The following is a 24143-nucleotide window of genomic DNA, read 5'->3' as shown; positions in this document are numbered from 1 at the left end:
TTATAAAGAATTTTTAATGATGAAAGTACTATTTCAGCTGTTCACAGATACTTGGAACATTAATCTTGGTCAAAAAAAGCAATTGAATCGCAAACATTTTCATGCGATTATTTTCTATGACTTTTGACGCAGATTAAACCAAAGCAGTGCGCCGATGAACTCGTTTCGACTTTTGGTGATGAAGCACTATCTCCGGCCACCGTGTTTCTCTGGTGGCCCGAATTCAATAGTGATCGCACTTTGGTCGTTCAAAATCAGCTGTTGTGCCAGAAAACATCGATGCTGTCCGTGCACTGATATTACAAGATCGTCATGTGACACAACGTGAGATTGAGGCATACTTCCATTCGCAAAAATTTACAAAGAAATTATGAAAAAATCAATTGCGGTGCTTCAAAAGATCGTGACAGGCGACGAATCCTGGATCTATGCATATACAATCCAATAAGAAGCACTTCGAAACAAATGATCGCATGTTTTTTCGGAAGAACTGAACATGTCGCCACCTTTTATATAGAGCATTAGAGCAACGTAGAACGGTCAATTATGAATGGTACACCTGCATTTGTTCGAAAAAATCAGGAAAACCAAACTCAGAAGACGAACCATTCTTCACTATAACATCAGTTCAAACAAAAACGTTTTTGAACAGTCAAACGTTCTTCTACACCTAAAGAAGTGGTTGGAATGGAAAAAATGCTTCGACAATTGATTTAAACGCATGCAGAGTGTATTCATATTAATGGAGAATCTTTTGAGACACGATAAAGCCATATCTAATTATATAATCATCATCAAGGCTTTGGATTATGGCTATCGGTTTTATAGCTTTATTTTTTTTGAGGTGGATTACTTATCGTCTTCTATTTTTGTTCTATTTAGTTTATCGTTTGTCTTGACTGCTTTCGTTATTATTTCCATCTATATTAAGTGCTCTTATATCTTCCTCTATTCTGTTTCTCCAAGTCTTTCTCGGCCTGTCCCTTCTCCTTAGTCACAATGGGATCCATTGGGTTATTCTTTTGATGATTTCAGTTGGTTTTCTTCTCATTATATTTGCCCAGCCTAGTTGAGTCTTTGTGCTTTTATGTAACTCACTATATTTTCCTTCCCCAGCTCTTTCTCTATTTTTTCTTTGCTCTCTTTTCTCCATCCTGTGTTATGCTGGACCTGTTATAGTTCTTTTTATCTTTCTCTTTATCATTATTTATATTTGTTTTTATTTATTTATCTCAAAACTCAAATAGCAGCCGTCGTATCAATAAAATGACAAACTCTCTCAATTGATCACAACTGACATGTTCTGGAGTATTTATGATTCATGTTATATATTCATTTCAGCTTTTTTAAAATGAAATAGACGATTTAAATGTATTCAGTACTAAAATATGGAAAATAATGAAACAGATATTTGTTTATATAAGTTTATTGTACTTACGGAGTAAACAATGTAAAAATTTAACAATGAAATATCTATGTAGATCACAACATGAATTAGTAAGCTCAGTTTGCTGTCCTGATGTATTTTAGAAAATATTTTATGCTTGGATTTAAAGTTAATTTTTCATCAAAAATAGGCCAGTTCGATATACATTACTTACAGGGTTTGAATTTTTTAACTTCCGATAATATTAGGCTGCGAATGTACAAGAGACAAATATAGATGGTGAAATTTTATTGTCTTTGAAAACATTCACAATAATATTTCTTACATGAGGAAGACACAAACAAAAACTTCAGATTCAACTTTTTTATTGACATTCAAAATGTCATTACTTATGGATAGTTTCATTTTTTATGGAAGAATTCGTGGAGAAGCCCTAATAAAACCGAAAGTCCAAGAAAAATGTACAAAATATTTTAAATATATTTACATATCTCTCAAAATTAAAAATAATCAATTATAAAACAACCAAACACATTTTAGGTTTTATTTAAAAAATAATTGCTTTTCAAATCACGAGACTTCTTCACTTGATTTGTAGTAGTCTTATTACCCTGGAGTTTTACTTATTAAGTACATTGAGGGGAGCTATTAATATATGGTATACAGAAGTTGAACTAGCTAACCTTTTTTATTTTTCAAATAACAGTCTTCCTTGCTGCTTTCTCTTTTGCAGGGATATCTTATTCATTATGATTCGGTGGAAACGAATTTTAAGAGTCCCACCTTGTTGTTCAATGAGTTTTTTCCGTTCGTCAAGATAAACGCGATATTGTTCGAATTTAACAAATTCATATTCTAGAAGTGAGATGGAAATCCTTTTCCAAGCGTGAATTTTCTCGGGTGAGAAAATAACCATAAATCTTAGGAAGCCAATTCTGGCTAATAGAGAGGTTGTTCGTAACTCAAGTCACTAATTTTGTGGATGGTTTCTTGTGCTGTGTGAGAGGGTGCATTATGCTTCTGTAGACCAGATATTTTTCCTCGTAATTTTCACACTCAATCTACGTTTCTTGTTTCACCAATGTCGAGGAAATCCATAAGCAAAAATCTAATGCTAAAACTTTCTTGTCCTCTATGCAGCGGTTCCCACCACTTCTTATCCTTTCCAGAATGTTGGTGGTGGACTCAATCCTCATCTATAGTTATAAAACATAGATCTTTCTGTAACTCAAAACTTTTCTCACAATACCTAATTTGATATCCAAGGCTACTTATATTTTTTTTATGCAAAAATATGGTGATGAGTCAGCTTTGGACCACTGGAAATATATGAATGAGTTTATTCATCTATATGAAACTTTATGGTTTTGAAGAGGTTTTACACGAACCTGACAGCGTCGTCTCTTATCGAACGACATAACTTATTGAACAGCCAATTAATAACATCAGATCGAGGTTTAACTGCAAACTGCATGTTCAGCTTTTAAGGCGCCAGTTCAACTCTACTGTACAGTTAAATAAATTTTGACACTTCTTGAAATGAAAATATAAATGTAGATATTTGGTAAGCACTGGTTTCTGTGGATAACAGCTTTCAAAAACCCACGCTAAAAATTGATAGAATACACAATAGTGAATATATTAAGACATTCATAGAACTTATATTTTTAGTATTGTATGGGCTAGGAACATTATTCGTTTATACTAAACCTGGAATGTGTATTTAATTATTTCGCAAAACTAATTGGAATGTTTAATGAAGAAAAAATATTTAGGGTGCGTATTGTTCATTTAGATTTTTTAAAACATAAATTCGCACTCTGAATATAAGAGAAAATAAAAAAAATCAATGTATAAATCATTCATCTAAACTCTATAAAATTATACCTACTGCCGATTATTTCTTTTCCTATAGTAGGATTCAAATTACTTACCTTTATATATATAATTCCATTGTACGTGTGTATGTCACTGAACTCCTCCTAAACGGCTATACGGATTTGAGTGAATTTTTTCGTATGCGTTTGGGTGGCGCCCTCGATAGTTTGGATACACAAATCAGATATGGGCAAATGGCGCTGCAGTCGGTATCTAAGTTATTTATCTTTACTGCAACTAAACGGCTGGTTTGATTTAAATGATTTTTTTAATATGTTCAAGTGGAGGTCTGGACGATTTAGTTCCACAAATCGATATCTAGGTTATTTATCTATATTGCAATTAAACGGCTGGATCGAATTTTTGTGTATGTATTCAAGTGGCGGCCTGGAAAAGTTACTTAAATCAGAATGGTAGATGTAGTTGCAATTACTCACTGATGAACAATATAATGTATACGATCGAATTAATTTGTCAATTGTAGCAGAATAAGGTAGAATCTTGTTTTTTTGAACGCACCAAGTGACACTGGAAAAGCGTTAGCAATTGCTTCATCAGGTAATGCAGTCACCTTTCTTGATGGCGGACCGACTGCAAATCAACACTCCAGTTGCTGTTGAACATTCACACAAATCCAGATGCAGCGTGCAACATCAAAATATATTCCGGTATGGCTAAAGTTTTGCAAAAATGCAAACATATTATCTGGAATGAATGGCCCACAAGCATTCACTTGAAGCTCTCGATAGAATGATAAAAAATCTAAATAATAACACCAGGCGGTGCTTTATTGCTGCTGTTCGGTAATTTTAGGCAGACGTTGCCGGTCATTCCACGCGCTATATCAGTACATTATGTCTAAATACAATTACGAGGTCTGGCTATTAAATAACGAGACTGCGCGCCTAGAGGGCGCCCTAAACGTGCGGGGTAAGAAACGTTTAGTGCGTTGGGTATCTAGATATCTTATCGATGCAAGTCCCAATACACGTTCCGCCACTATTATAGTATTTGTCCAATAGCGAACGTGTTTTTTTCTCGCGCCGAAAAACAGGAGCAACGTATCAATCTCAAATTTCTCTTTTAATTGCAAAACACTCCGACTGAGTGCTATAAATTGTTGCGAGAGGCTTATAGGGACAATTCTCTATCTCGTGCGCGTATTTTTGAGTGGTGTAAGCGCTTTAGTGAGGGCTGAAAGAGCAAACCAAATCCAACGCAATGTTGATCAATTTTTTCTACATTAACGGTATCGTGATGAATGAATGGGTTCCAGAGGGTCGTACTGTCATCCAGACTTGCTATTTGTCAGTTTCGGCAACACTGCGAGAATGAGTTCGTAAATAACGGCCCTATTTTGCACCAGGACAACGCACCTGCCCATAACGCACTGTCTGTGAAGCATTATTTGGCCAGTAAGCGCACTCCAGTTTCCGAACACCCGCCGTACTCACCATATTTGACACCGTGCGACTTTTTTTTGTTTCCAAAGATAAAATCTGCTTTGAAAGGCACCCGATTTAAGTCGATGGAAGCAGTAAAGCAAAAAACGGCAGAGCTTCTAAAGGCGCTAACCAAAGAAGACTTCCAGCACTGCTTCGATCAATAAAAAAAAAGTATGGAAAGGTGTGTGGTGAAAGGAAGGGAGAATATTGAAAGGGAGCATTCGAATATAGAATAATTTTTATAATAAAACCCTTTTTCGTAACCGGTCTCGTTATTTAATAGTCCGACCTCGTATACGTGCTCAACTGCAAAACGACTCCTTCTCCATTCTTGAGCAATTGCTCAACATAAGAAAGGGAAGAATACCATTGCATGGAGACACAGAATGCATCAAATTGCCAGAAAATTTCTGCGCAACATAGTGAATACGAAAGATGCGTCAATTGAAAGTATATTTCCAGATTTAAAAGCTAATTATATTAGTCATGTGTGGCACGTGAACAAGCTATTTTAGTCCCAAAAATTGCTTGTATTAACGGGTCAAAATAAAATTTAGACCACACCTCCATCTTTAAAAATTTACAGAAAACATCTGTAAACATCATTAATATATGGATAACGGTGAGGTTTAGGTATAGGAAAGTATACATGAATTTGCCTTATTTTTGACTCCTGAATACATTAAAATGGAAAAATTGAGAAAATGAAGAAACCACTTTCATATCTTTAAGGGTATCTTCGTAAAAAAATAATTTATAAGGGTCTGCAACGGTCAAATTAAAAAATTAATAACACAAAAAGTATGCATTTTTCGAATAAAGTTTTTAGAAGAAAGTATACTAAAATTTTACATAGATTTCAAAAATGTATTAATATACAGGGTATTCTATTTAAAATAACAAAGTTACAGTGAACTTCCGGAAGTCGACCATCTTTGAAAATATTTTAGTTAAAAATGTCGTATCCGAAAGCCCAAACGTAGAAATTTTCATGATTTTACTATACTACTATAAATATTTTGCCATATACAGATTGTCTTAACTCGTCATGGGACACCTTCTATAACTCATAAACAATAATCAGTAGGTTATTAATATTATTAACATTGATATTTATAATCAAAAATATAGTTAATTATTTCATTGAAACACAATCTCCTCTTTCGAAATGTCGTAACCAGAATTTGTATGGTGTTAAATCTGGTGAGTAAAGTGGATAAACACTCGAAACAAAAGTGTGGTGGCACAGATCGTTGCTATGATATAGAAGAGAGCCATTGAACCTCTTTCTTGGTACACCGTTTAGAAATTATACCAATGTTTGTTTCAACTACTTCACGTAAATTTTAATCTATTTTTGAGGTCAAATTCGCTACTCGTTAACTGGTGAACAATCTCAAAAGTCACTATAGTTACCTCAAGCAGATTTCAACATTGTATGAACTTTTTCTTCAATTTCGAGGAAAACTTTTTGTTCAAGAACCATACTGCAAACAGTATCTCACTATAGTCGCCTTTTGTCTCAATACATGACCCTTTGTAGTTTATACATACTAGCAGTCCCGGCCTTACGCGAAAATAATTTTGATTCATTTGAGATGGCAGAAAGAAGGGATTTCAAAGTTTCAGGTAGAGTAGGAAGTGGTGACAATACAACTTTTCCTGATGCGCAATAAACGCCGGGTGTTTCATTGCGAAATTTTGACGCCTGACATAATTGCATATTTTTTCCATCGCACCAATAGTAACTTAGGAATCAGCCGAGTAATTGATGTCTGGTTCATAATTAAATGCAAGACGGTTGGTTCGATGATTTCCTCGGTTTTATTCTCTATATGCATCTATGTTTTGTTGACGTGCCACCCTGGTTCTCAATGCGTTTTCTTGTCGACGATTATCACGCTGTTCTCGTCCACGAATGTCAGCTGTGCGATTTCTTTTAGCTGCATTTCTTTCTGCTCTCTGTTCGACTGATTCATGAGCTCTTTCAACACGTGCACATCGAGTCTTCTTGCTACGGGCATTAAGGTTGGATTTTTTGGATGGCATTTTACTAAAAATAGTAATTGATTTTTAATGTGAATGAATTTCGCTGTTCTCTGAATAACTGTAAGTTAGAAGGAAAAACAAATAATTCCAAGTTATGTACGCAACGAAGACAAAATGAAGAGTGATTTGAAAGAAGCGACTTTAAGTGGTATAGGCAAAATAAGACATGTATAGTGTGTAGTTTAAGAAAATATAAATATAAAGTGTGGCGTCATCTATGCAGTGCAAAGGACAAAATTTTACAGTTCTTTGTAAAGAAATTCGCTTAAGGCGCCATCTGTTCCAGACTTATGGAAACTACGATTAATAACAAGAATCAACGTTGATGATCAGTTTATTATTAATTATTGAGACTATTAATTTAAATAATAACTATTCTATCCTATCAAGTTGTACCAAATAACATATACAGTGTGTCCACATAAGTTGACAAACTGTATATGCCAACTTTCATGAATATCAGTTGACTCGTTTTTGAGTTCATTCGGAACATACACACGGACACACACAAAACTGTATGAAAAGGTTATCGGGCAGGTATGCGTTGACATAAAAATGATGAAATATTTACAATTATGGCTCAATAAAATAGTAGACTTCAGAAAAAAAACAAAATTAATTCCAAAAATAAGCTGTTGCCATGTTCTATGAACGTCCTTTTGTTATATACTTGTATTATTAAGTACATAGATCAAACCATACTATCGGTAAACTACTACTACTAATTGTGGCCCACATATAATATTTTATTGCACGAAAACTTCAACAATGCTTTTTTTACTTGCTAACTGCAATATTTTTGGTAATAACAAATAACAATACACCCAAAACATAAACATTCTAACACTGTACCTAAAATTATTTGAATGTGAGCCAAAAACTAATGCTGTAACTAATCTTTTCTAATGCTAGAGTATTATACTACTGAGTAAATGTTCAACTTCTACTAATAAATAAAAATATTTCTACATAGTTTCAACAAAAAAAAACACTATAAAAGACTCTTGAGATTAATCAAACAGAGATATTCATGTGAATGCAATATGGTACAAATTTTCTGTAAAACATTTTTAGAAGCAATATGATAGTTTTATGGTATCCCATTACCAACATTTCTCTGGACATATCAACCATTGTGATGGTTATTTCATTGGTCTTATATCGTTAATTTCCTTGCACAGATTTATAAACGAAACTAACAATTTATTGGAATGAGAGTTTTATGAATAAAATCTTGTAAGCCGCGCCTTGGATTTTGCAGAAGATTTCGAAACAGAGAAGTGATGTTTAGCACGTTTTAATACAAAAGTATTGAGAAATATACTGCGATTGCTTGTTATGATTTTTTCCAAAAAAAGTGAGACTAAATGAAAATCAGCCACAAAAAACTAAATTTCACTGCGAAGAACTATTGGAAACAAAAACCGAATATACAGATAATCCTTTCTATAGCAAAGAGGAAGAATTTAACCATTCGTCATATTAAAATTGAACTAAAATGACAACCATTCGATTTCGCATGCTGTTGCTTTCAAAAACCAACCGATATTTGTTGTAAGAAATTGTCTAGGAACAAACCATTATTAGTTTTTAGAGACTGCCATTTTCAAAAATTTTGAGAGACTGTTACAAACACAGTTATTTGTCTTGGGAGACTCTCTGTTACAAAGCCAACCCAACATTTATTTCAAGAGATTGCCGTTTACCAAAAACTGCGTATAAAGAGACTGTCTGTTACAAAAAACTGTTATTTGTCTTGAGAGTCTGTCTGTTATGAAAGCAAGCCGTCGTTTGCCCTTAAAGACTGTTTTTTCCAAAAAAAAATAACATTTGTTTCAAGAGACTGCCGTTTACAAAAAAAGCGTTATTTGTATCGAGAGACTGTTACAAAAACAAACTGACATTTTTCTTTAGAGACTGTCTGTTAGAAAAGCAAACCAACATTTGTTTCAAGAGACTGCCTTCTACAAAAAACTGTTATTTGTATTCAGAAACTATCTGTTATGAAATCAAATCGTCGTTTGTCCTTAGGGACTGGTTTTTCCAAAAAAAACAACATTTGTTTCAATAGACTACCGTTTACAAAAAAACTGTTATTTGTATCAAGAGACTGTCTGTTACAAAAGCAAACTAACATTTGTCTTTAGAGACTGTCTGTTAGAAAAGCAAATCAACATTTGTTTCAAGAGACTGCCTTCTACAAAAAAACCTTTATTTGTATTGAGAAATTGCTTGTTGCAAAAGCAATTCGTTTTAAGTGACTGTCTTTTTCAAAAACAAACTTTTATTTATTATTAGTAACTGCCTTTTTTCGAAACAAGTTGTTATTTGTTTTTGTTTTTGTATTTAAGAAAAAAGTCTTTTCAAATATGTATAATTCTAGAGATGACGTTACTCAAAAGTTTTTCTTGTGTTTTTAATCAAATAATATAAGTTTCACGATATTTAAAAGAGAAAATTACTAACTTTCTAATCTGAAGGTGAAAGTATGTTAATTTTTTTTAAAGAAATTGAACTGCAATAAGTCGCAACATAGCATTCTCTTGAGTCATAATAGTTTGTCAAATAAATATTTTGTCATAAGGCTTCCAGAAGAACACTAAGAATCAAATGGTTACATCGAATCACGGTTATTGAGGTCCTAACAGGGGTGAAAAGGAAATAGTGAACAGCATTAAAATCAATAAATTTCATTACTGTGAACATATTTTGAGATCTTGTTTCATATTGAATAATGCAAGGAAAGATGACGACAAAGGTAGGGTCACAAACAAAAATAGAGATTCCTCAGATATTGCTTAACATTAACTAGCATAAAAAGATGCCAGGCTGGCTATCCAATTCTAACAAAATATATCTATTACTAGTGATAATGATACATGAATTTCCCCGTTTGGTAAATTCTATAAAGAGCTCTCCCTTCACTAAGAGGAATTCACTTCTACAAAAAAGAATATTTAACTAATAACATTACCATAGTAGGCGATTATTAGTCTCCTTTAGAAATACCTATTATAAACTTTAGCTCAAAAACTAGCTATTTTTGTACCTTATTCAAATCAGCAACTCGGTATGTCAGTCTTTTGTTTTCAATCATCGAATCAACCATTTTCAATCATATATAAACATATCTATTGATATATAAATGAACGATTTTTTTGTATTTCCTGAAATTATTTATGTAAGGTTGAAATATACTCATTTTCTAAAAATTATTCCACTCTCATTATACGCCCAATCCATTTATTTTTGATGAAATATCAAGAAAACTCGATCACACAGTACAATCCGAGTGGGAACGTATCCCTTCAAAGAATATCAGCGTGTTCTAGTTCAAAGAAACTAAGATTCAATTAAAAAAAGGTAGGTAGACATAGATGTGGTACAGAGGGCCTACGCAGACTGAAACAATACTCTTCAGGAAGTACAATGAGACGAAAAGATAACATAGATTGCGGAAGAGGAATTACCACGTCGACTACCTAGTAGATAAAACTAAAAAATCAAGAAAAAGGAAGACACATTAGAAGCAGAATATCAACCTGAGGCAAGAAATTGATGTCCCCTGATACATCACAACAAACTAACTATTTCTAAAATTGAAATAAACTAACAATCCGACTGATTCCGTATGCTCTAATAGAGACCCTAAAGAAATAAAGAAGAGGAACTACTCATCAGAGGGCCTGCTGTCTTAACAAGAGGATCCATTCTATATGAGTATTTCTACTGGTAATAAGTGCGCAAATTTGTTTGGCTACGACAAACACATACTAACGCGAAAGTCAAAACATAATGTAAATTATTAGATATTCGTAATTACATCAATCCTAGGAAAGTTGAAGGGAGAGTAAAGAACAGTGAAGGCTGACTACCCCATCAAATGAAATCGGGGATGATATAGCTCTTTCCGTTTATTCTTCAAGTGCTGCATTCTGAAAGGAATGGATTTGATCGGGAGATATACATTTGATATTCATAGATGCAGGGTGAAAAAATATAAAACAACATTCATAGTTTCATATAGGAAACAGACTCTTTCGATGATGATTCTCTTATAAATCACTTACCAGTGCATAAAATGACAAAAATACTGAGTATAATCAGACTGGGCAGTTTTAAAGATTAAATAGTATTGAAACACTTATAAAAATGAAGATAAAATACTTCAAAATGAGTTAAAAAAATCACTAATAAAATGTTAATTATTATTTTGTTATCATCTATACTGAAGTAATTTATTATTGTATCTAAGACCTTAAGTAATCCTTTAGTAGAGTATTGCTAAAATCTGTTCATATTTCTAAAGTAGGCTCCTACTATTTGGTATCACCAAATATTTGAAAGTATTTATATTACCTTGATCATATAATAAATAGGCTTCTTTGGGAGTATTTGGTATAAAATATATGATTGCACAGTACCCTATGGAAACTTCTAGGCATATATATTGTGAGAGCTCCTATAAACTTGCTTCAAAGAAGCTGAATGATCCTCCAAGTTTTTTTTCAAACTCACTATTGTGTTTAAAAGAACTTGCTGTCGTAAATTTTCGTTACTCACGGTACACTCTGCTTGGGTTAATGTTTTAGCTGTCAAATTGAAGGCTACTGTTTTTACTCCAATTGTTTTTTGGTTGCCAAAGTATACCTTTCTTCGAACTGGTTCACTCTGTGGGCAGCTACCACTCAATTTATTTCGTCTAAGGACGTCATCCGAGTCAGAACTTGAATCTGTTACACGTTTAGTTATTTTCTTCTTGTGTTTTGGACTCATCCTAACAACTTCAGTGTGTTTATCTTTCAAAGAGACATGGGCTGCCGTTTTCCTATTAGATATTGGAGAATTGTAAATATGTGATGGCATTTCACATTCTCTCTTAGCAAGAACTGGTGAATTACTTATAATGAATTTAGTGATATGATTCTTCTTAGGGCTAAATCTAGGGCAATTGTAACCACTATTGGACGGAATTTTAGAACAAAAGGGATTAGTGATTACAGTGTCCTCAGTAGCTGATCTGTTGTTTACAAATATCTCAGGTTTCGCAGATTCGGTTATCCTCAATAGCTCCACTCTTTTGTTTGCAGGGCCAGGTAATCTTCTAGGTGATAACCCGTTATTTTTCATCGCATGTAGAATTTGTTCAGCTTCGGTTATTAGTTCTCTATATTTTAAATCAGCTTCTTTGTCTCTTTTATCTATTGTACTGATGGGATCTCGGTAAAAACCTACCGAATTTGATCTTTTTCTTAGGCCATCATCTAGTGCTAACTTAGAAATGGGTCTACAATTGGCACGTCGGACGGAAATGGGAGTAGCCCCAGCACTTTTAGAACCATCGATATATATATTAATACGTTTCTCCTTCTCAAACTGTTTAGACTGTCTCTTCTTACTTGAGCAAGACCTACGTTTTTTCTCATTTGTTTTATTATTCCTGCGCTGTGTACGTCTTCTAGACGAAATCTTTCTTTGAACATCATAGTTGTAATAAGAACAATGGCCAGTATTTAAATCTGCTCTATTAGCTTCATAATCTAAGAAAGAACCATTGTCGATGAAATCTAACTCTCCTTCAAAAGGATCGTCTTCATCGCCACCATCTTGACCTGTATCAATGTCAGTTTCGCAATCTGTCGGATCGCTATCACTTAAAATATCAGTTTCTTTTTCGTAAACGTAACTTTCATCATATTTTCCCATCATTTCGTTCAATGTGCAGTCTTCGTCGCTTAGAGATTTTGGTCGAGGAACTTCCAACTGAATACTAGTTGCGCTAAGTGAAGAACTAGATGAAGACGATAGTGACCGTCGTCTACTTGCTGCAGGACTTAAAAACCTACGAAGTTTCCTGTAGAAACAAAATTATAAGAATCATCTCACAAATCACTGACGAATTTTTTGCAAAACTCATTAAAAGGGTTAAGAATACCACTAGAGGAGAGAAAAAATATATTAAAGGCAAATAGTTACTCGTTATTAAATTTACGAGGATGTATTGATATCTAGTTAGCCTAGACCATTTCCATGCATGAACATAATATTGCATTACCATAGCAACGAACAATAACTTATTAGAAGTGTCATTGTAAAGTTTTACGTCAAAAAAGTAAACCAGATTTACGCCATAAATTAAAAGAAAAAAAAAATCGAGCCATCATCAAGTACCTGTATTTAAAAGGGTTAAGAGATAAGCAGATTTACGAAGATATACTTAATACCCTTGGTGATCAATGTCCTTCGTATGCGACTGTGAAAAATTGGACTGCAAGCTTCAGAAGAGGTAAATTTTCCATTGAAAATGATGACCGATCGTAAAGGCCAGTTTCTATGTCAGTCCCCGAAAATATCGATGCAGTTCATGACATGATTTTATCAGACCGTCGAATTGGGCTAAAACGGATCTGATCTGAAGCACTGAATATTTCATACGAACGCGTCCTTCATATAGTTCACGTCAATTTGGACATGAGAAAAATTGCTGCAAAATGAATCCCCAAATGTTTGAATGTTGACCAAAAGTGTGGAAGGGTAGAAGCATCGCGTTCGATCTGTGCTCGATTTGAAAACTTGGGTACATTTCTACGATCCAGAAACTAAGCAACAATCGATGGAATGGTGACACTCTGGTTCTCCAAGACCTAAGAAATTTCGTTTCAAAAAACTGATGGAAAAGTTCTTGCTTCAGTTTTTTGGGATTGCTATGAAGTAATCATGATTGATTTTTTAAATAAGGGTAGAACAGTAACTGGAGATTACTATTCGATATTACTGACCACTCTACAGGAAAAATTAAAGAGAAAAGACGCGGAAAACTATCCAAAAGTGTTTTGTTTTTCTAGAACAACGCCCCTGCACACAAATCTCATGTTGCGATGCAAAAAATTCGTGATTTAGGATTTGAATTACTAAAACACCCCCCTTATTCACTAGATTTGGCTCCGTCCGACTATAATCTCTTCCCTCAACTGAAAAGAAGTTTAAAAGGTCGTAAATTTTCTTCCAACGAGGAGGTAATAAGAGCTGTGGAGGTCTGGTTTGCAGAGCAAGAAGAAACATATTTTGTTTAAAGGTTTAGAGACGTTGCAGGTTCGCTGTAATAAATTTATCCAATTAAGAGGAGAATATGTTGAGTAATAAAATATTTTGACATTGAAATTTTGTTTGGTTTTATAGTAGGCTAAGAATTTTTCAGAATATATCCTCGTATACTATCTGAAATAGCTCCTAAGCTTGTATTGCACTATTATCAGTGAAAAATATGAAAAAAATCAACTACATACTACAGAACGCAACTACAGAAGTCCTTTGAAATTTACAATTAAGGATCGAATGAAACAACATTTGACTTACAAAGTGAAATAAACAGCTTGAGACCTGACTGTTTATAAAATGAAAAAATATATATGATCAACATAGAGTATGGAAATAGTGTTAAAAACCAACAAAAGATAGGTCGAAAAGAATAGAACGAGGAAACGAAGCTCACCGGTGGCGACGAGAATCAACAGTGTGAAAACAAAGGATACAACACATGTATATTAATTTAAAATAGAATAATAACTTACGGACTACTGTCTCTAGTTGATTTTGCTGGAACCATTGTTTTGCTGTGATTATGTTTCACAGGACTCGGACTCAGTGTACTTCCTGGTAACCATGGATTGGTCCTAATACGGTTTCTTTGCCTTGGCGAAGTTATTCCGAGAGCAGGGCTTAGATTTCCGATGATTTTCTCTTTGATTCTACTGGTTGCCGCAAATTTTGATTCATCCACTTCTCTTTTCTGCTAGTATTCCAGTTTATGAGTTATTATTAAATATATAATAGCATGCGGACACGGAACGCCATCTATGTACAATCAATCAATATACAGAAAAATTTCTAGCTACAACGAAAATATACCACAACATGCATAAAAACCTTTATAATTAGCAGATATCTTATAAAACCATCTACGAATCTCACGTTTTATTCTAAATTTTTCACCATAATGCTCTATGGCATTTTCTGTACCTACAATCTGAAACAATTTGATCTTTTTGGTATTTCTGCATTTTCAAGGAATCAGATGGAAACTTTTTTTGTTACTTTCCCTTATCTACTTTCAGTATATTTTAAAAAACCATCAATGCAAAAAACGTCTTCTAGTTCATGGAGACGTAGATTTAAAAATTTAAATATATCTATAAAGGGTAATGCTGCACTCAGTTAAACCCCCCATCGGAGCTACCTTCATCGCTGGTCATTCAAAACCTCCCCACTCTACGATTCAAGGAGTAAGCAGTTTCTGTGATATCTTATTATAGTCTAAGATTCCACCGCTTGATCTTGCAGATATCTGTTTTTTTGATGAAATTAATTGTAAAGGAATCTTGAGGATGTATGGAATGTATTAAGGATAGGTTGCTTTGTAAAAATTAGCCGCAATTACCTGTAATTAATTTTAATGTCATTAATATACTAATATGACTTGCAGCTATATGTTTTTTAAGTCAATCTTACAGCATTTGAAAGAAAATGATGTAACAAATCAAATGGTTGCCAGCTCTTAGTCGGCCGCAGCATTAGGGTTTCCAGGTGTAAACACTTACCTGGAGCGAGAGTCGTTCACAAAAATCATGGCAACCCCTGTTTGCGGCCATTGTGCAACTGGCAACCATGGATTTTCATGTTCAATGTATATAAAACAATTTTGCATGAAAATTTCTTTAAAAAACCGGTGAATGCAGTTAATTAACAATAACATATCTATTTACTCTTGGCCACCATTTTTATTTTGATTTGTGACATCATTTTCTTTCAAATGCTATAAGATCGACTGAAAAAACATATAGCTGCAAGTCGTATTAATATTTTAATGACATTAAAATTAATTACAAGTAATTGCCGCTAATTTTTACAAGGAAACCTATCCTGAATCCATTCCATACATCCTCAAGATTCCTTTACAATTAATTTCATCAAAAAAACAGATACCTGCAATATCAAGCGGTGGAATCTTGACTATTACGGTAGGACATTCTGTAATTAGATGATCCGGAGTTTCTTTCTCTTCTCTACAAAGTCTGTGATTATTTTCTACTAGACTCATTAGATGTTTTTTGAGTCGGTAGTGAGATGATAAAATCTAGTGAGAAGATGCCACATATTTTTTATTACGATCCAGATATTTCTTGTACTTGCAGCATTAGGTTCCGAAAGAACTTTTTCATAGTCTTTTTTGTAAGTTCATTTTCTCATGTTACAAAAAGATTTCCAATCAGTAAAAGGCTGTTCTAGGTACATAACCGTTTTCCTTCTCAATAACCGAGAATCCAAATAAAAAAAAATCTTGTGTAGCTTTGCTATAGTTATTATTTTATGCTTGACGAATAAATATGTCTAAAAATTAAATTGAATTATGAAACGTCACAATCTATGGGCAAACAGTTACATGAACTGATCTTTTGTAGTGATTAAAGGCAGGCAATGGAATATAGAATCGAGCGGAATCGTGCCAGATCGTTTTCTCGTTAGTCCTTTTAAATAAAGTTTCAATCCACGTAACTAAGTTGGAATTTCAGAAACCATTAATGTTATTCATACTCAAAGACCAAAGACGATAACTTGGTTGTAGAAGCGCCCGTTAGACAGTAGGTTCGTTCCCATCTATCAAAAAACCGTCCTTGGTACAATAACGATTATGCGCAATAGAAATTACGTGTTCCAACTTGGCGACTTTGTTTTGTGTACCAACTGACTTAGGTATCGTTTGTGAACCTTTTCCAGGACGATCTTTACGATACTTGGTTGATAGCAAGTTACAAGTTGCAAGAACCTTGCATAGCCGGAGGTTGCGCAGGAAATATCATTTAAAAGCTTCCAATAACCGTTCCAAGACTAGCAGGTTGGAACAAACCTAGTCTTATTGTGAGTGTTGATGTAGTGGTGGTGTGAACAGTGTCCTTCAGTAGTACATGTAAGGTCGGAATATATAAAATATCATGATCCTATTGAAATAAGTATAATTGTATAAATTTAACCACACCAATTATAACAACATATAATTCTGCAAGTCAAACTACAAGATTAAAACATGCATTATTTAACATCAAATATTTGCATGACAAACTTATATAACATTAAACTAAATGTAATGGGCTTACCTTAAAAACTGGAGTATGGTGATCTTTAAGAGCATTTGGTAATGCGTTTGTTGAACTTGGTAATACATTGGGCTGCGCAGGGACTTTAAGATTTCCATTGGGATTTTGAATAGGATTTAAGACTGCAATACGAGGATGGCAGATATCTGAAATAATACATCATTATGTTACTAGGCTCAATTCTAGGTTTTTTTTTTTTTTCTATTACCGTCCCATTAAACGGAAGAATTGATAAATAATTGATTAAAAACGAAGAATGTTTATCAAAACCAATCAAATATAAATGTTGTTAATATTCATAAGGAATATCTTATGAATATCAGAAACTATACACATCAGACAGTGTAATTGTGAGTGTTGGTGTAGTGGTAGTGTGAACAGTGTGTTCAGTATGAATATCACCAACGGTTTCAGAAATTTAAGCTTAATTGTTACTTTGCTATCATCTTGACGCCCTGTATAAACAGTTTAATGTATGGCAATACGTAATTCATACAAAAAAGTAACAGAAAACAAAAAGTGTGCTTCCGGCCTCTCAATCAAAGTATTCTAAAAATAACAGAATCTAAAACTCCTTCTGGCTATTGAGTTATTTATGAGTGCCAGAAATATTTGACAGGCTCATTGTATTTCTGTATGGGAAATTTTGTGAACAAAAAAGAAATCATTATATAATAAACTCTATAAATATCAGACACTGTAAGAAGTACTGATTTTTAATATCAAATTTATCAAAGCCAGTAGAAATGTTCATGAAATTAATAAATATATTCAACAAAATCTCAACAAACAAATATTTGTTTTCCAAATGTTTTGAAAACCAACAAAAATCGCGCTTAAGTGCAAATTTGTCAAATGTTATCAGTTTTTCGAAAAAAAATTATTGATAACAAGAAATTTATCTTCAATTGAATCAATCAATTGCCCCAAGAGGAAGAAATATATACAGGGAAGGTTCGAATTTCGAGGTTATCTTTTTGACACGATTCCCAATTATTTTATACTCGTAATTTCACATTTCCATTTCACTCATATTTATTTTAATTCTTGCTTAGTTTTTCTTATGTACAGACACTTCTAAGCATATATCATATGTTAGTAGCTTTTTTGAACGAGGATCAGTTTTAAAAATCATCAGATTTTAGCCAAAAGGTACTTATTGAAAAAAATCTTATGTTACACTCTTGTAATCTCCAAAATAAATGGCTTTGGCCTGTCCAAACATTTTTCTATTGCTGTGTACAGGTTATTGTTATAAAATATTGTAGCTCAGGTACATTTATGAGCATTTTAGGAAAATATTTAGATTATACTGTAATGTTATTCAAAATGACCGGAAGTTTCGATCATTACGGTAACCTTTTTTAGTCATGCACCGAAATTCCGATAAGGTTGACTCGATATCCAATACAAAGCTGTTATTGATGAAAAATGAAAAGCTGTCTCATCCGCCGTATTCACCTGATCTAGTTCTCTCCGATTTCTGTTCATAAACTGAAAAAATTGGTTGATGGAAAGTATTCTCAAGTAATTGAGGAGGTCAATGGAGAGACAACAACGTGTATTTCGCGAAAGATTAGTTTTGAAATGATTTAAAATTAGCTGGAATAAATGCGTAAAGTTAAAAGGAGAAATATATATATATATATATATATATATATATATATATATATATATATATTTTACAAAAACCATTGGGGCCACAGGGCCAATCTTTAGAGCATGGATTAAGTACATCGAGATCTCGGTTTTCAGTAAATAAGAAACCTTTATATTTGAAATTGAACAAATTATGAACAATTTAAAAAATTTTCTTCTCTCGGTTAAATTATCTAAGCAGCAAATTATCGAAAGTTAATTTATAAAACCTTATTTTGAAGATTTTTCAATTCTCTATAATATTGCCCATAGTAACAAAGACGAGTCTTGCATAGGTTCAGCGCAAAACACAAAAACCACATTTGTACCTATTTTTTGATGTTTTTATTGTTTAAAAAAATAACACGTAGACAAAAAATTTTATGCACATAACTTTTATTTAACCCTTAGAACACGATGGGGTTGTTTTTTTTTTTTCGACTATTAATTTTATCACCAAAAGCCATTTTTCGTAAGTGCCCTAGCGTAGATATCAAATAATCTTATTTGAACGTGTTGAATGCAAAAGATTCCGATGATGAGCTCAAAATGAATTCAGTTATCGATCCAATGTAGACATTAGACCCTCTTACATTTTCAACGCTGGCGAGTAAATAATAAAACTTAACATTCTTGTTCAGGTATCTGAGAATTATTGCGAAGGGGTAACAATCTGGAAGGGTTGTTATTAGCTATTTTGCACATTTTCAGTTGCGTAGGAAATTAGGGAAAACAAAGTGAAATGCGCAACGAAATGAATAGGATATGTAAACAAATACAGGAAATTTTTAACTTAAATAATTTAAGTGAGAATTATTATAACTAAATTGGTATTACTAATTTTCAATCCCAAACAGAGCTATGTAAAGAAATCTAGTTCCTACCTGGTACTTTTGACGTATTTAATAGATTTTCAGGAGGTGCTCCAGGTGATGTACCATCTGTAGAATAACCAGTAGAATAGGCCGACTCTGGAGATGATAAGTTGTTAGCTGAATATCTCGAATTTGACACTCCTGATGAAGTCCCGGTTTGAGGTTGATTTTCTTTATGCGGATGATTCTTGGAAGCACATCTCTCGTTCCCCTGGAAAAATGAATCAAACTATTTGTACTGTTATTGGAGATGTGATAGAAAATACACTGAAGTATTAAAAAGATAACATATAAATGCAACTTTTGTCCTTGGCTACTTATTCCAATATGATAGATTTCGACATATCGTTAGCTTCTTTGGCAATGTTGGTCAACTTAAAATACAATTTTGTTTAAGATCCACGTTTCACAACACACATGCAAGCGCAGTCTCACCAAAGTTGTTATAGTAGCAGACTCACAAACCGGAGCGGATTCGAAGTTGTCACTACGTATCTTAATGAGATATACTAGATGAACTCGATACAGTTTAACTATCTAATAAAAATTCATGTACCCGCAACCGAGCAAATAATTAGGCAAATGAATTGTCGTAACTGTTATTATGAATAATAAAGATCATAACTTTTAATCAACGCATATTATAAATTTGCGTATCTCTCAACGGTGTACTTGCAAGGCAAGCTCGGCAGAGATGGATAGTGACACCTGGCATGAGACAAACGAAGGCACAAATAGATGGACCTCGTGCGTTTCCACACCAAACAACTGCTCCAACTAAACAGGCGCGAAATGTGTGACCAGACTTCTAACCGGGCACTGCAATCTAGGACACCATCTGCACACCATGGGCATCACGGACAATTTGGAGTGCCGTTGGTGTATGCCAAATGATATGAAAGGGTTCAAATCAAAGCGCTTGATCGATTTCTCAAAGGACATGGGCACAATTAATTATGAACTATGAACATATACACGGATTGTTCTTCGTCTCTCTACTATTCACAATGCATATGTTCAACGTAGACATCGCAAAAAATTTATAACTAAACGCCAACAAAAACAAAGTAGAATAAATTCCAAATATATCTTATTTTCAACAACCACTCTGAATATTTACATATCGCGTGCAATGGAGCTATATTGTTCTAATTATTCACTATAAAGACCAATGAAATCAGAAAATAGTTTCGATAAAATACATTCAAAGTGCCAAAATAAACACAATCCGTCTCATTACTACATTTCTATACACTCGTTATAATTATATATCGCGTGGAAAAATGCTATTGCTTTGAATGTTACTCAACTCAAACAAAAGTAGAAAAATAGGTCTGACACAATTCCAGAATAAATATGTTGTATCTTATGAAACACTATGTATAATAACATTTCGCGTGTATACTATTGATACATCACATAATCCTATGGCGAATTAGCATTATCTCAAGTAATGTTTTTCCTACTAAAATGTATCGTAAAAAAGATATTTTCTGGTATATTAAATTTTATGTTTTTTTGTGACGTTTTTGTGCTTGATTGAGCAGAAAACATTTTGATACTTTAATTCCCATCTTACAAGATATTTTAAGGTTTCAGCCCTCTCTCAACAAAACTTTTGACATAAAGATTTGATTAATTACCTTGTGGAAGCAAGTTATAATAAATCAAATACAAAGTAAACTGGGATATCTACCTCTCAAATTAAAATATTAGAAATTCACCAACAGCAACTAATTGAAAGACTCAAAAAATATAATCTGTTCACGACAAGGGTTAATGGATCGTTTTTTATATATGAAAAGCATGAAGTTTATTGTCTAAAAACCAAAAATCGGGAAATATTTAGTTTAATCAAATTTTCCAAAACAGTAGGTAATTTATGAATAATTTGTCAGATGAATGAATTATAAAAATAAATAATAAAAGTATAATAGATCTAGAGACTTATTTTTTGTTAGTAGTTCCAAATATTCCATAAAAAAATTCAGTCCAGTCAATCTAAGCAAAGATAGAGTGATGAAGGAATTTTTCTACGTTCATTGAGCTAGATTTACTGAAAATAGTGGATTTTTATCGCACTAGTACAGAGGATTGTGATCAAGACAAACATAAACATTCAAAGGAGCGAAATATTTAGTCCTTTTTTAGGGAGATTGTAATACGTTTCAAAGAATTGCGGATTTTATTTTATTATCAATCATATTTATTATGTACTGTATTACGAAATTACTCGATTAAAATTTATAAACACAAACGTAAATGCCTCAAATATACGCGATCACGACTACTATGATTTGGATTATACAACTCTGCAGTTCTAGAAATGTCAGTCAAAAATAAATTTTGACAATTAAAGAAAGTTTAAAAATGAGTAATATTATTGGAAAAATAGATGATAGTGATGAAGAAGAATTTGTTGTCGCTCCACGAGAAGTTAGTGAAATAACAAACACCGCGTCATTAAACTTATTATCTAGTAAATCAAGAAAACTATAAAATTCGTTATAACTGTTTTAAAGAGTGGTGTTTCGATAGAAAAGTTGTAAATCTTACAGAAAATGTGCAATTTTTTCAAAAATTTCTAACTCAAAAACTTGAAGGAAAAACAAAATTTAAAAAAAATATAGATTATCCCAATAGAATGTTTTTGATTTGGTAAAAAAGTATTTGAAGATGACTAGACTTAAACTTAAGTTGCAAAACAGGGTAATACACGAAAGACTTATACTAATGGAAAAGGCTGATGAGTTTGCTAAATCACTACAAATTGGTTCTGGCCTTCACAAAAGTTTGCGGTGAAAGTGCAAGCGTAAGCAAAGAAGTTTGCACAGAATGCAAAAGTAAATTGGAGAGTTTATTGAATGGATACGACACTGATGATGTTTTTAACGCTGACGAAACGGGACTATTTTTCAAACGTCTTCCTGTCAAAACATTAACATTTAAAAATGAAAAATGTCATGGAGGGAAACACACAAATTCTATAGGTACAGACAAACTTAAACTATTAATTTTTTATGTAGAATAAAATAACCTTCAATAAATGTACCTTTAAATCTGAAAAAAAAGTATTTATGTACTCGTACTTTTAATATGTCAAAGTTTCATTTGCATTTAACCTTTGTAAGTAAAAATATAAACCAACAAGAACTCTAACTTAAACCCTTAGTAAGTAAAAACCTCTAGGTATAACTCAAACTATTTAATGTTTCCCTTGGTCTTTAAATTATCTACTGTTTTACATCGATTTTCAAAAAATGAAAAGTCCAAATAATTGTCTTGCTCACTTTGGTTGACGCTATTAACCAAATTGCGTGGTTTTTACTGAATTAATTTGATGAGTGAAATGATGTTTTTAATGATGTTTTTCAACATTGTGTGTCTCGTACTTAAATATTTATGAAAAATATGTCTTTAAAATATATCACATTATTATATTAAAAATAATTAATCCTTAATCCCTCTTCTATGAAAACTAAAATAAAATAAAAAATAAAGTATTTTTAACATAAAATAATAATCTCAAATATACATTAAATCTAACACAATTCCTTTAAATATATATAAATATACTATAAAAACTTACTGTGTGTTCATTTAGAACAGTGGCACAATTAGTATCCCATTTAACAGTATTTTTATGACCGAAAACAAGATTATTACTTTTTCCCTGTTTTTCTTTCCTATGTTGTTTTTTTCTCGACCTCACTGCTTCCATCCAAGACCGCAGTTTATTCCCAAACATTTTGCTGATCTAAAATAATGAGAAGACAACTATTCAAACTCCACAAATCATACAAAATCAAGAAAAACTTAATTTCACCAAAAATTTCTCGCTCACCTGTTGTTTAACTGACACTTCTTCTACATTATATAGCTTGATAAATTTATTGTATTACATTTGTTACTAATATCTCTTCCCTGTAGTACTTTGTAATTTCTGCCATAATTAAAGAGGCGTGAAGTGGATACTAGATACTTTTACTGTAGCAGCATCGGTGGACGTCAATGTCGCAACAAATCCGACGCCGGCGCGCCGGGACGCTGTTTATACCAAGCTTTTATCTTAATATACTGATCTGCTTGAATCAAATATCCAATTAATGAATTGAACGTATCACTTCAATAGCAATGAATGTAGTAAAGGGATTTATTAATACATTTCAGACGTTAAACTTCTGAATACAGCATTACTCGTCATTTGAAAGCGAAAAGAGTAATTCAAATAATTAGATCAGTTCGGAATAGCACCTTCATATTTATTACTATTTTTTAGTAATCATATACGAATATACTTTTTGAATTTACAATAAACAAAAATAAAATTTATTGAAGATTGGTCAAGCAACCAGTAATACATCCTCTAGTGGGGAATAAAAATTAAATACAGAGCTTTTTGCGCATGTTTTGTAAATCCATGTTGTCAAGTTTATTTTATTACTAATATATCAATGATAATGTATAGACCACTTTCACGTAACTTAATTTGTCATAATTGTATAAAAATATTAAAAAAATTAAAAATATGTACAAATACAGTTAAGCGTAGAAAAAAATTTGTAAGATATAAGTGGAACTGGTCCAACTCCCACGAAATTCATTTCAAAAGTTATGATTCTAGTAAAAGATACGGTCATACTCCTCAGCATTTCTACAAAAACCATGGATGTTAAATTGTTTTATAGAATTAGCAAGCTTTGAATAGCTTATAATATTT

At 32.7% G+C, this 24143-nt stretch overlaps 1 protein-coding gene across 2 annotated transcripts; it reads right to left on the bottom strand.

The window, feature by feature from the left end:
- Positions 1–1410: 1410 nt before the first annotated feature.
- Positions 1411–23433, bottom strand: LOC130897059 (uncharacterized). 2 transcript variants are annotated; one of them, XM_057805630.1, is made up of 6 exons: positions 23268–23433; positions 23013–23180; positions 19433–19634; positions 16911–17056; positions 14331–14548; positions 1411–12613 (listed from the first exon to the last, which is right to left on the bottom strand). In XM_057805630.1, the coding sequence occupies exons 2-6, from the start codon at positions 23169–23171 to the stop codon at positions 11197–11199; spliced, it is 2142 nt and encodes a 713-aa protein (XP_057661613.1). In that variant the 5' UTR covers positions 23172–23180; positions 23268–23433; the 3' UTR covers positions 1411–11196. The 2 variants fall into 2 exon arrangements, with proteins under 2 accessions (XP_057661613.1, XP_057661604.1); XM_057805621.1 differs by having other exon boundaries at positions 14331–14551; positions 23268–23421.
- Positions 23434–24143: the final 710 nt, after the last annotated feature.

The sequence above is a fragment of the Diorhabda carinulata genome, chromosome 1 (genome assembly GCF_026250575.1).
Source record: "Diorhabda carinulata isolate Delta chromosome 1, icDioCari1.1, whole genome shotgun sequence".
In the NCBI taxonomy this organism is placed as follows: domain Eukaryota; kingdom Metazoa; phylum Arthropoda; class Insecta; order Coleoptera; family Chrysomelidae; genus Diorhabda; species Diorhabda carinulata.
Note: the sequence above shows the minus strand (reverse complement) of the source record. Positions and strands in the feature narration are given on the sequence as shown.

Excerpts from the sequence above, each read along its gene's own strand:
- LOC130897059 (XM_057805621.1), bottom strand. The coding sequence starts at position 23,171 with ATGTTTGGGAATAAACTGCGGTCTTGGATGGAAGCAGTGAGGTCGAGA. Across the intron at positions 17,057-19,432 it reads AAATACGTCAAAAGTACCAG|ATATCTGCCATCCTCGTATT; the intron begins GTAGGAACTAGA and ends GTATTATTTCAG. Across the intron at positions 14,552-16,910 it reads ACCATACTCCAGTTTTTAAG|CAGAAAAGAGAAGTGGATGA; the intron begins GTAAGCCCATTA and ends CTGGAATACTAG.